This window comes from Macrotis lagotis, chromosome 1 (assembly GCF_037893015.1).
Source record: "Macrotis lagotis isolate mMagLag1 chromosome 1, bilby.v1.9.chrom.fasta, whole genome shotgun sequence".
NCBI lineage: Eukaryota > Metazoa > Chordata > Mammalia > Peramelemorphia > Peramelidae > Macrotis > Macrotis lagotis.
Window position 1 is genome coordinate 311347658 of NC_133658.1, and position 14133 is coordinate 311361790.

At 33.2% G+C, this 14133-nt stretch overlaps 1 protein-coding gene across 4 annotated transcripts in view; it reads left to right on the forward strand.

The window, feature by feature from the left end:
• ITFG1 (integrin alpha FG-GAP repeat containing 1) overlaps positions 1-14133 on the forward strand; it is a 294898-nt gene that overhangs the window by 179513 nt on the left and 101252 nt on the right. For all 4 annotated transcript variants that reach the window (XM_074211415.1, XM_074211416.1, XM_074211417.1 and 1 more), the window contains 2 exons: positions 3695-3845; positions 4967-5075. In XM_074211415.1, coding sequence (XP_074067516.1) covers positions 3695-3845; positions 4967-5075 — 260 coding nt within the window. The remainder of the gene's footprint in view (positions 1-3694; positions 3846-4966; positions 5076-14133) is intronic.

Genomic DNA, 14133 nt, shown 5'->3' on the forward strand with positions numbered 1-14133 from the left:
TTTCTCTGTTAAAGAGTAAGCAGCATAAACTAGACAAGATAGATGGAATAGGACATACATAGAGTATTTGTGACTATGAATGCAAAGGAGCCACTGAAACAACATTAAATTTATGGTTTGGACAAAATAAATTAAACTTGTGATTTTTTTTAATGGCGGGTCTTCCTTTATAACCCTCCAGTCATGATCCTGTATGACGAGGTTTCATCACTTTGGGTTTCATCCTATCTGGTCACCCAAGTGGTGCATCCATTATTCTTTAGTGTATATATATCTCTCATTCATTTTCATACTTAAGAGCCTTTCTGCCAATTTTATCTCCTTGAGGTCTGGGACTATGTTTATTATCTTTGTAACATCATAGATGTTAATAAATATTTGTTTTTAATTCAGCTAAAGAGAACTGAATTGTCTCCTATTATTGGTTCAAAACAATGAATTTAAGGGACATTATTTTTTAATTTAAAAAATTTTAGAAGACTGGTACAAGTAAAACATTAATTCTTATTCTGCATTCACAATCTTATTTCTTAAAATAAAATTCTAACTAGTGAAGAGTTTTCTTAACTGCATCATAATTTTTGTATTTAAACAGACTTATTTTGAAACAGAGCCATAGCATAAATTGAACTTAGAGGTTTTTGGCATAAGATATTGCTTCTCTAAATATTAGTTTTTTGTTTTGAATGCCCTAACCCAGCCTTCACAGATATGCAATAGTGTTTTCTGTTATCATAAAAACAAAACTACTTACAAGCGCTTGTAACCCTAGTAATCAAAGTAGGGGAAAATTTGTCTTCTATCCAGCTGATAGTAGAAAATGGCACAGTCTGACAAAGTCTGATCTTAGCTCTTAAAGATGACTGTTCTTGGTCTGGTGGGCTCTGGCAGGTGAAAATAAGCTCAAGGAAGATGAAGTGAAACATGCCCTTGTGGGACAATACTAAAATATTAAAAATACTAAAAGTATTTCATCAGTATATCTTTTAAACAAAATACTTCTAATTATGTGTTTTGTTCCCTTCTTATTAAAGATTTTAATGGGTGATTAAATGCATATTACTAATTTATGCTCATTAAAATGCTTGTTCCCCCAAGTATATAATTGTCTTAACTCATCATATTATCAGACCTTTACCAAAGAAAGTAAAATTGAACAACTGAATTCAGTTAGTTGACTTTTCTCTTTAGGTACTACAAAAGAATGAGCTTCTGATCTTTCCTATTTCTGACTGTTACTAGCAGACCATAGCATAAAAATTTCCTTAAGGTCTGATTTGTTCACTTACCTTACAAAATACAATGGAAGTTACATTCTTCATCTTGTAAATTTTAGAGATAAGATTAGGTCATCATCAAAATTATTCATTGTAAGGGCTGCGTTGACTAGGAATGAATTAAGGCTTCTCTAGACATCTATTGGCAAGAAATGTTTGGCATCTCGATAGACTTTCTAAAGTTTCCTTACATGGGTTGCTCTGAAGATGAAACAATAGTATTTCTTGCTCCTTTTCCTCTTCTTTTATTCTTTTCATCCAAAAAAACTACTCACTGAGGACCTGCTATAAGCAATGCAGTGCACTAAGCATTCTTTTGAGGATACTGGCATTACTGTTATTCAGTATTTTAATCAACTCTGTTATGAACACCATATATCTTGTTTTATGTGGACACTTCATATTCATAGTCATCTGTATTGCAGTGATACCTGACTGATTTGGGGGTATTTCACAAATAGAAATTGCACATTGGAAGAGGCTTCAGTTTTTATTAACATTAGAAGAGACAAGGCATGCAGGTTTAGCACCAGCAGACAGCATTGACTTCAGAGCAGCAATTCCAACAGTGGTTTCATTTTTTTTAAGTATTCCTAATGGCCTTGTTCATACGCTTCTTAATGTGCTATTCTTTTGCTCATAGAGGCAGTTCTCTCATGGATTAGGCAAAGAATCACTGTGCATAAATTAAAGCCCATGTGTCTCCTGTTTAACATAGGCTATTAATGAATTTGTGGAATAGGTAGTAGAGTCTTCCAGGACATCTGAGAGGAAGAGAATCCAGCAGAGATAGAAGTGACTATGAACTGGACACACAAGCTCTAAGAGCAGTCTTGGAGAAAATCAGCTCCAAGTTAAATGATCCACCAGCTGCCTTACTTGATGGGAAATTAGACAGATTAGCATAACATATTAACAACCTAGAATAACACAGACTTGCTCAACTAGTAATGTATTGAGAAGTAACAGAGATTTTTATGGCCTTTAAAGAAAATTAAATCTAGCCTCAAAGGAGTAGGATAGGCATCCTTATGATAATAAGACACAATGGATGAATACATGCTGGACTATCCAAGGAGATGGTATTTTATTTGTGTTCTGGTTGTAGTTCTGGTGATGTTCTGGATGAAGTATTGAAAGAAAAGTACTTTTGAAAAATGCCTCAGATTAAACATTTGCAAAAAGGCAATAACTTTAATTTCCAACAATAATGTGGTAAAGACATAGACATCAAATCTTCCACATCAACTCTATGAATTAAAAAATAATGACCATAGAAAATACTAGCTAAAGAAAGGTAAGGGGGTATAACAAATACAAATGAAGAGATTTTCTCTCCTACCTAGATAATAAATATTTTTGGAAGCTACACTGTTTCTATAGAACCTAGTAGAATTTTTTTTAATTTGGTATTTCTGCAGAAATTCAAGTCCAATTGTATGAGACTTAATAATTTGAGGAATTTTAATGCATGTTAATACAGGAGCAAGTGGCATATAGTTGCTAACAAACTAGCATGTATCAAATAGATACATGAAGAAACAAGTACTTTTCAGTTGTACAACTGTTGTAGGAGAAGAGTGACTATGAACTGTTCACTTTGAGTTTCTGGAGAAAAGATGTTTGTTCCACATTCCTATTCTGGGTCATGATTTTGACACAAAGCAGATGCTAAAAAGTAGGCAGTCATGGTACATATATGCCTTTTTTAAATATCTCTTAATGACAGAAAAAAAAAGAATATCTTGTCATTCTCAAAAAAGAGCAGTAAAATTGACTAAAAGCTGAAGAATGAGGAAGAAAACAGATTTTTAGTGACTAGAACATTGGAAATTAGAACAAACAAGACCATGTTGCTCTTAGGTTCGAAAAGTTACCTTAAGTGTTTCCTTCCATTAGTTGAAGTTGTAATGTGTTGTGTTTTAGAAAAGGTTCTTTAGGAAAGGAAATATTACAAGAAGTATTTCTCTTTGTGTGTGTTTGTGTGTTTGTATGCACATACATATGTGCACATTCACACATGTCCAAATTGCTATTCTGATATTCAATACAAAGAATTTTTTCTTTTAAAGAATACCTGTTTATTTATAACATTGATAAAAGTGTTAGTGATCCTTTTCAGAAATGGGTTACTATATACCTGAGGGTCACACATATACCAAAAGAATAAGGGGAACTGAAAAACAGATGGGAGAACATCTTCCCTCCAATGGCCAGCCCCCTGAAGATAGGGGTTAGTGTTGGCTATTGATGATATAGGATATTAGGTTCATATTTTCCATATAGTCTGTTTAAAAATCACTTTTTAGTTCAGTAAATATAAATAAACAGGTTAGCCTGCCACAGTGATGACAAAAGCATTATTTAGGTTTTTAGAAGGACAATTAACTAAATGCCTTTTTTTCCCTTTATTATAGCAACCAGCAAGCCTTTTTGCTAGAAAATGTCCCCTGCAACAATGCAAGCTGTGAGAGGGTTGGACGTATGTTTAAAGTCTACTGGGAGCTATCGGATCTTAATCAAATCAAAGATGCTGTGGTTGCAACCTTCTTTGACATTTATGAAGATGTGAGTTCAGAGCTTTTCATTGTGTTTAGTTTTTAATTGCCATCTGCTTATTCTCATTTGAGCTTCCATTTTGAGTTCCTCCTCTGTGTTTGACCAGAAAATATGGATTATCTAATGAAAGCAAATGAATGAAGTCCTTAATATTGAATAGTATGAGAACAAAATTATCAATGGCTTTCACTGATTGATACAGGAAAAATGGCAAGACTCAGATGCCCAAGTGGCTGGAGATTTCTCTTTATACACAAGAATATCAATTATTTGGGGTTTTTCATCAGAAGACAGTACCAAATTCAGATACAGAAAATCTTTCAGCATATTATAGAATTACAGAGAAAAGAGCTTAGTCTTTAAGCTGTGTGATTATGAGGAATAAGCTCATAGTTTCAAATTGTTATTCTGACTCCAGCCCTTATTGTCAGATGAATTTGTACTGAGCTCAAGATGCCTCTGTTCTGACATTTGTAAAGTGGAAATACAGCTCCCTTACCACATCAAAGGTTATGAAACAGAAATAAAAGTAGTCTTTGAAACATTTTGAAGACTCATAAATTAATATAATATTAAAAGCATCCTAATTACTCCTCTCAGAATACTTAGAATATAGGAAGTAAGGAGTAGTTAAATGTCAGTTTCTGTTAAGAATTGAAAATTAGAAACATCACATTTAAAGTAAAAACAATTAGGATGATCAAGGCCCAATTTCCAGGTGTTGATTATCTCTGTGGATTTATTCAAACACTTTATCTTCTTCTTTTCCTTTTGCTGCCAATTCTTTGATTCTTTCCTTATCAAATAGCACCAGAGGGAGGCCTTTTTTCTTTTGGGAAATGAAGAATAGAAATCAGGCAGGAATTTCTGCTACTGATCTAAACAAAGAGAAAAAAGTTTTTTCACTCAGCACTGTCCATTTCTTTGTCCCATTTAGTAATTATCTAAAAACCACTTTGGGTTAAAATTTAGTTAAACATTAAAGACGCTTGTGGCCTCAGATCTTCTCAAACATTTCTAAACATCATTATTTTCATTTATCCCAAGAGTTTTGTGTATTGGCATGGTCATTTGTTATTAGTTTGGCACCTTTTTAACTTTATGGTTTGATCTGTGTGTTTTTCCCTCAGGGTATCTTAGACATCATTATTCTAAGTAAAGGTTATACAAAGAATGATTTTTCTATCCACACACTAAAAAATAACTTTGAAGCAGATGCCTATTTTGTCAAAGTGATTGGTGAGTATTTCCTTTCATTGTTATGAAATAGTAAGGTTAAGTTTGGGAAAATTCAGAAAATATATTTTGTAAATGTACAAAAGAATAAACATATCAGAATTCTCTTTTTATATTAGAATATGTATTCTCTTTCAATAAGAAGACTCAATACCATACTTCTATTAACTTTTCTTAATATATATTTAATTTTCAGGGTACTTAAATATGGCCTACCCTATCATCTCATGAATTTCAAGCTATAGCTTTCAAAAAGCCATGATTGTTATTGATACTCATCATTCTGCCTCTTGAAAATTTTACCTCAAGCCATTTATTAAAACTAGGTTAAAGAGAATGTTATCTCACAACAAAAACTGATTGTATTTATACAATGGTTAAGGAAAAATGCCATTTTAACATTCTTTTCCTGCAATATATTTCAATTAAACCAAGTTTTGCTTTGATTTCTTATTTTTCCTCTTTAATATTATAAACTTAGCAAATATCAATAGACATTAACATTTTCTTTACCAAAGAACAGGAGAAACAAGATTGTATATAATACTTTGTATCCTTGTTACGGAGAGCTTGAAATTTTAAAGTTTCTATTAAATTTAATTTTAATTCCACTCATGCTTGGCTTGTCTAGTTCACCTTTACTTCAGTGCATATTCTTCTTCAAACCATGTCAAATTAGTCCATTTAAATACAATTATAGTTTGATTATTTGTCAGTCTAAGGCTTTATATCATGACTTTCTAAGATTCACTTTTATGAGAATTGCAAATTGGTAAACACAAACATGTTGACATCACTACAGCAGTGTTCCTGGACACAATTAAATCATGAGCTATGGTTGAAATACAAAATTCTACCAGAGAAAGTTGTAAACATCATCCATTAGAATGTAAATGCTCTACCCTCAGAGAACCATTTATTGGAGCATTTCTGTAACGATTTGTACATAAGTTCTAATAAATAGAGATTTCTATCTTTTACTCATATTCATAACATATTTTTAGAAGTTTTAAGGTTTCAACTGCATTGTAGTCCCTTACCAAAAACTGACTTCATCACCCGACTGTTACAATTAACAGTTGGGGGGCAGCTAGGTGGCACAGTGGATAGAGCACCAGCCCTGGAGTCAGGAGTACCTGAGTTCAAATTCAGCCTCAGACACTTAATAATTACCTAGCTGTGTGGCCTTAGGCAAGCCACCTAACCCCATTGCCTTGCAAAAAAAAAAAATACCTAAAAAAAAATTAACAGCTTGATTTCTGCTCTGGAGGGTACCTCAGTTCAACTTGAAATTTTAAGTACATGTTAAAAAGCCAGTTCAGTTTATGTTACATCAAGAAGACAGACCATGATCTAGATCCTTGAACAGCGGAATGAACAATAATAGACCACATCATCAAAGAACAGAGCCATGAGTAGACCATTAATGCTTTTTTTTAAAATCTTAAAATAATAATAATACCAAGCATTTATACATTTGAAGTTTGAAAAACATTTTGGTTCTGGTACCTCATTGGATCCCCTCAACAACCATATGAGAAAGGTGCTATTATTATCCCCATTTTACAGATAAGAAACCTAAGACTAAGAAAATTTAAGTCACTTGCCCCAGGGTCATACTGCTAGTAAATGTCAGAGGTAATATCCTAATTCATTCTTTACTCCAAAGGCAACTATCCATCATTCCACAACACCTTACAAGCAGTGATCATGTGCTTGAGCAGAAAGAAATCATAAAAAAGTATGAAAGACAAATAACAAATATATACTTTATATATAATAATACTGAAATAGTCAAGCAAGTCACCAAACATTTATTAAATACATACTATGTACCAGGCACTGGGTTAAGCAGTCATTGCCCTCAAGGAGCTCACAGTGTAATTGGAGAGACAAAATGTGAACAATGAGATACAAACAAAATGTATATAATGGATAAATTGGAAATAATCTCAAACGGATGGCAAATAGCATTACAGGAGATCAACAGGAAAGACTTCTTGTAAAAGATGGAATTTTAGCTGAGACCTAAGGAAGCAAAGAGACAGAGTTGAGTAGAGAGAATTCCAGTCTTGAAAACACACTTGGAAATGCACAGTTAGGAAGTAGTTTTTTGTGTGAGGGGAAAAAACAGAGATACCAGGATCACTAGATCACAGGTTATGGATTGGTAAGGGGGTGGAAGCAGGAAAAAGGGAGAAAATAAGGTATAAAAAGATAAGCAAGGGACAGGAATGCCAAACAGAGGATTTTATATTGATTCCTAAAGGTTATAAATAAGGAACCTATGGAGTTTATTGAATATGAGAGAAGTGGTGACATGGTGAGGCCTATATTTCAAGATTACTTTGAGAGCTTGAGTGGAAGGAGTGCAGAAAGACTTGAGGCAGGGAGGCCAACCAAGATGACCTATCAATAGTTCAAGCTAAAAATGACCAAAACCTACACCAAATCAGTAGAAGTGTAGAAAAGGGAGCATATTTAAGAGATATTATTAAGGTAAAATCAATAGAACTTTCAATAGATTATGGAGAGAGCAGTGGAGGGAAAATTGAGTCGAGGATGACTGAGTTTTAAGCCTAGGTAACCAAAAGAATGGTGGTCCACTAAACAATAATAGGAATATGAGGGAGGAAGAAGATAATGAATTCAGTTTTACCCAATGAGTTTAAATTGTATACTAGGCCATCTAAATGGAGATGTCTTATAGGCAGTTGGAGATTCTAGACTAATAGTTAGGAGAGAAGGAAGGACTAGGTAGATGAGAGAGTCATTTGCATATAGAGATGATAATTAAATTCACTGGGAGCTAATAAGATCACCAGGTGAAATATTGTAGAGGAAAAAGAAGGCTTAGAATAGAGCTTTGGAGGATCCTGCTATGCACACTTAGTGTACATAAAATTACACAGAGGATACTGAGGAGTGATCAGAGAGATAGGAAAACCAGGAGTGATGCAGGAGTAATCTGTATCTTAAAAACTTAGAAAAGAAGTATCAAGAAGAGGGTGATCAAAGACTGCAGAGACAGTAAAAGAAGACATCTCAATAAAGGCAAAGTAAAGAAATTTGAAGGTAAAGGTTATAGAAGTGATCAAACCAAAAACATTTTTAAAAAAATAAAATTGATTAACTAGGTAACTATCCAAGTCAAGATGAAAAGATAAGAAAGTTAAATTGCCAAAACTTGTTAAATGGACAAGGTGACGACCTTACAATTGAAAGAATAGATAGAAAGAAAATTAGCAAAATCTACTATAAACAACAATATGCCAAAAAAAGTAAGAATTAAAATGCAAAGGTTGATATGTATTATACTATATGGACTTTGGTGGTGCTGCCAAATCTATACCCCTCCACATCTGGCTCATTTCCTTGCTTTTTGCCACCTACAGTGAAGTAAACTCAATTAACCAGTTAGGGAGTAAAGTAAATAAATATATATATATTGACCATCATTTGCTTCTACTTACTGACCCAAGTTTTCTGATCTCAGACCCTTTATAGATCTAAGAATATGATCTGAAATATATTCCAAAAAAACTTTAATAAGAAAATTTCATCTTAGCTCTGAGCCCCTATACCTTGCTTGGGAAACCTTATTGTCCCTAGTGACTAACTTCATTATATTAGATTGACTTAGTATAGGTGTATCCAATCTGCCTTGCTTGTTGTATTTGGTATTGTATTTAATAAATAGTGGTGTGGGTTGCATTGTTTTCATGAATGGGTAATGAATTCTGTATGTAGCCCTTGTCCAGTTTTTGTTGGGTAATGAGGCCCAGAGAATTAAAAAGTTGGACACCCCAGACTTAGAAGATTGACTTTTTATTAAAGACATAAATAATGAAAGTATATTAAGTTTTTAAAATAAATTTAATAAAGAAATAAATATTATCACTTTATCCCTCTCTTTTGCAGTCTCTTCCCAGAGAACCATTTCTTAGTACAAAAAAAATTTTAAGAGAAAGAAAGAAAAAAATCAGCTAATCATCACATCAAAACAGTGTAATGATAGAATTTACAATCATGGATTCTTTCTCTTGCAAAAGAGCAAGGGGAGCTTTTTTCTAATTTGTTTGTGACCAAGTTTGATCTCTATATGATCTTTTTTTGTCACAACATTAAGTTTCACTTTGGGTTTGTGTGTTTTAAATTATTTTTCTGTCATTTACTATGATGTTCTCTTCATGTGTATTGTTTTCCTTTTTCTGCTAACTTTGTTTTTTTAATTCGTGCTTCTCTATTCATCATTTTCATCATTATAGCACAGTAATCCATTGATTTTAAAAACTATAGCTTGTTTCAGCATTTTCCCATCAATAAGATCTACTTTGTTTCCAATTCTTTGCTATCACAAAAGATAAGTTAAATAAGTAAAATCATTATAAAAGATATAACAAAACAAAACTATGCTACAAAAGTAGCATAGCAAAAGAAAACTATAAAGAAATTCTCAAAAAGAAAAATTGTAAAATAACTGTTTTACCTCATTGGCTCCCCTTCCTCAGCATCTCCTCCCAAATAGTAAATGGGAGAGTGAATAAAGGAAAGGATTGCAGTTTTGAAACTCATTGAGATCTGCTTGGAAGGTTATCAATAAAAATAAACAAACACAAAAAGAAAATATTCAAAAAATCTCTTACTGTTGAGATCACCTTGGTTTGGACATTACATGATAGTTACCAGTCTGTTCTAATCCCCCCCCACACCTTTTGATCATCACATTTAAATATAATGAGTTTCTTTTGTAATCATATATACATACATATATGCATATGTATTTTTTTATTTAAGAACTTTATTCTTAAAAGACTTCAACAGATTGCTGAAAGGATTTATGACACAAAAAAGATTTAAAAACCCTGTTCTAAGGGACGGCTAGGTGGCGCAGTGGATAAAGCACAGGCCCTGGAGTCAGGAGTACCTGGGTTCAAATCCGGTCTCAGACACTTAACCTCATTTCCTTGCAAAACAAAAACAAAAAAAAAAAACCTGTTCTACACTCACATAAGATCTGCACTAGTTTTTCTTTTGCTGTGCCCACTGAAGCTTCAATAGCAGTAGCAACAGGAATGCCATAACAGCAAGCATAAGTGGATGGCCTTTTTCCACTGGAATTCCAACTCTCAGATAATATGAGATAATTTTTGTGAAGAGCTTAGCACATGTCTGGCTTGTGTTTATTGCCTTTCCTTCTCTTTCAACCTCATGAGAGAACTGTGGTAAATAGGTAGCTTGAGGTATTTAACCTTTCTATGGAAAGGTTAGACCAGAATGAGAGATGGACATTTTTTCTCTGCATAAATCCCAAGAAAAAAAATTCATATGATATAGTCATAGTCACATGTCCAAGTGCTAAATCTTGTTCTACTTGCCCAGCTCTCATGTATTTCTGGTCTTGAGCTTCTCACCAGGTGGCAATCGTATATCCTATTACACATGGGAAGTGAATGAATGACTTCAAAAATATATAATGACTAAATAAAAAATAACACCAACAACAGCAAATAGAAGCATAACAACCCAATGTCAGAAGAAACTGAGCAAGTTGATGGGGGAGGGGGTAAGAAAAATAAGGAAGCCTTGGAAGGAAAAGATAGAATGGGCTAACTTATTTCACATAAAAGAGGCAAGAAAAAGCATTTGCAGTGGAGTGGAAAAGGGGAAAGAGATGGGGAGTGAGTGAGCCTAACTCTCATTAGAAATGACTCAGAGAGAGGGGCAGCTAGGTGGTGTAGTGGATAAAGCACCGGCCCTGGAGTCAGGAGTACCTGGGTTCAAATCCGGTCTCAGACACTTAATAATTACCTAGCTGTGTGGCCTTGGGCAAGCCACTTAACCCCATTTGCCTTGCAAAAAAAACCTAAAAAAATAATAATAATAATACAAATAACAAAGATAAAGAAAACAACAGGATTATGTCAATAAATTCAGAAAAAGGCTGACCAAATTCAGCACTCACATTTAAAAAAACATTAAAAACCAAGAAACTTACTCTGGAAAATCAATTTTAAAATGATCTGAGATATATTCAAAACCAAATGTTGGCATTATTTTCAATGGAGGGATATCAGAAGCTTTCCCAAAAGAAATATAGATAAGTCAAGGGTATCCCACCCTCTCTATTATTTTGTACACTGAAATGCCATCTATAGCAATCAGATAAGAGAACAAACTTAAAATTATCAAATTAGCAAAAAGAAAATAAAATATGCCTAGATGCAAATGAAAACATGTGTTCTTTTAAGACCTCAGAGAATCAACACAGAAGCTAATTGAGATGATTAATTATTTCAAGAAAGTATTAATATACAGAATAGCAACAGAATAATAAAAATACTTAGCTCAAAGCAAGGAAGATTTGGGTTCAAATCCTACTTCAGATACACTTTTAGCAGTCACTGTAACCTAGGACAAGCCATTTATCCTGTCAGTATCCTAAATCAGAGGTTTAAAACACACAACTCACATGCAGCCCATGACATTCCCAAAGGTGCCCCAAACCAGATGAAAATGTAATTGGGAAATATTTAGCAAAATAAATTTTAAAAATATGTACTTTTCTAAGTCAACATAAAACCACAAGGATTCTTATTGATCCCTGTTATTTCTAACTGAGTTTAATACCACTGGCCTAGATAGCTCTCCAAATTGTAAGATACACAGAAATTATTACCATTTACACGGGATATTAAGATAAACAAAAATAAATAGAAGAAATTCCACTCAGAGTAACTACAAAATAAATAAAATATCCTAATTAACACACACATACACACGAGATTTCTAGAAATGCAACTTCAAACTTTCCTATGGAAGTAAGGGAAAGAATTAGTGAGACATGGCCATAACTGTAGGCTGTGCCAATTTAATCAAAAAAAATTTAAATCTAGCACAATACCCATTTCGTTTAAACAAGACACTTTTTATACCCATGCAAAGCAAAAACCCATTTAGAAGAAGATGAGGTCTAAAATCTCAAGGGAAACAAAGAAAAAAAGTTTGAATGTAAGGAATATAGTACTTTTAGACCTCAACCTATATTATAAAATAGTAGCCATCGGAATAATTTGGTATAGTTAAAAGGAAAAGTAGATTCATGGAGCACTCCAAAAAAGCAAGAAACAGAATGAATATAAAACAGTAACCCATGTAAGAACATAAATTACTCCTAAAAATTTCCTACTAAAAGTCATTCCATGGGACATTTTAGTTAATATTTTAGTAGCAGAAATAATATGTATTTTAAATAGAATTATACAAGTTATTAGAGTAATTTCATCACATATTTGATATACCTTTCAATGGCAAGTTTAAAAATGGAGAATAATTGCTTTTAAGAGAATAGTATCATAGTATTACAGGTGTAAAACTGTTAAGATAGACTTATCGTGCCATTTAGTCTAGCACTTTATTTTTGCAGTTGAGGAAACTGGGCATCAAAAAAATTAAATCCCTTTGCCCAAGGTCACAAAGGAATTTAAACTCTGATTACTCTGACTTAAACCTGAAATCTGGTGTTCTTTTAATTTGATAGTTGTACAAGTAGAAAGAATATTCAGAATATTACTGAAAAAGAACAAAGTATGCCTTGCAAAAGTTTAAGATATGTATCTGTCTACACCTTCTGCAAACAATGCCTAATTTATTAAAATACTAGAGAAAGCTTAGGGAAAGCAATTCAGATGAATGTCTGATTGGATTTCCAAGGAAGGAAGGTGCATGTATGCACAGTACCTGAAAGCCAAAAAGACAGGAAATAATTGTCTGCATTTTTACCCTGTGTTTATTCACTCATGATAGGAAATTTGAACTCATTTTCTAGCATTGAATAACTTATGCACGTAATGTTTCATTATATGCAGCCACATGTGTTTTTGGCATCAAATAAGAACCAGTTGGGAAAAATAATTGTCATTAGTAGCAGCACCCTACAGCATGACTAAGAAATCTTATATGAATCTCTTCATCAGTTGCCTTTAAGAACATGATACATCCAATTTTTCATATGAGTATTAATACCTTAGGTTATTACTTCTGGAGTGACTGGAAACTGAAATCATCTTAAGCAGATTTAATTTTGACTCCTGCTAATAGTAGCCACATGTATCTAATATTATTGTTGTGTTTTTGTAAAAAACCAGTCCAGAAAAAGATAAAGTATTGAAAATTCATAATAATTGGTCTTCACTTAAACATCAAAAACACTATTATTTGCTCTGAAATTTAAGAGATTTCACTTGCAAATTATTAGAAAATTCTGGATATGACACAGACTAAAGAACCCAACAGCATACTCTTTATTAATAATAATAATCCTTTCTATTTGTGAAGTACTTAATAGTTTTCCAAACTTTTTCATCCATTCTCTCATTTTATGCTCTCAACAATATGATAGAGATGACTAGTAATAGGTCTCCTAACTTAAATAGGCTTATTTAGTAGCAAAGAGACAGTTGTCAAATACAAGGCAAGGATACACATGATCAAATAACGATTGTGGTCAGTGTAGCCAATCCATGGACATCTCTTTGTTCCCTCCTTGATCCAGATCACAACACTCAGAGTGAGGTGAGGATCTTGTCATATGGAGGAATAGTGACCCCTCTCTCTCTCTCCTCCAGTGCTCTAAGCTATCAGCAGGGGTGCTATATCATTATCAAGATAGGGCATACATTATTCAAGGCATGTCTGGTTTACATTTCCCATTTCATATATAATCTTGTTGATCTCCTCCCACATTGTTAAATTATCAATATTCCCATCACCTTCAATAAGCCCACCACAGATGGATTGATAACTGTAATCCAGTATCAAACTCAAATAGAAACAAATCTCTTGGGAGCAGCCAGGTAATGCAGTGGATAGAGCACCAACCTCAGACATTTAACAATTACCTACCTGTGTGGCCTTGGGCAAGCCACTTAACCCCATTGCCTTGCAAAAACCTAAAATAATAATGGTAATAATAATAATAATAATAATAATAATAATAGAAACAAATCTCTTCAGCCTCCTATTGACTTAGAAAATCACAAATTGACATAATATATGTTAT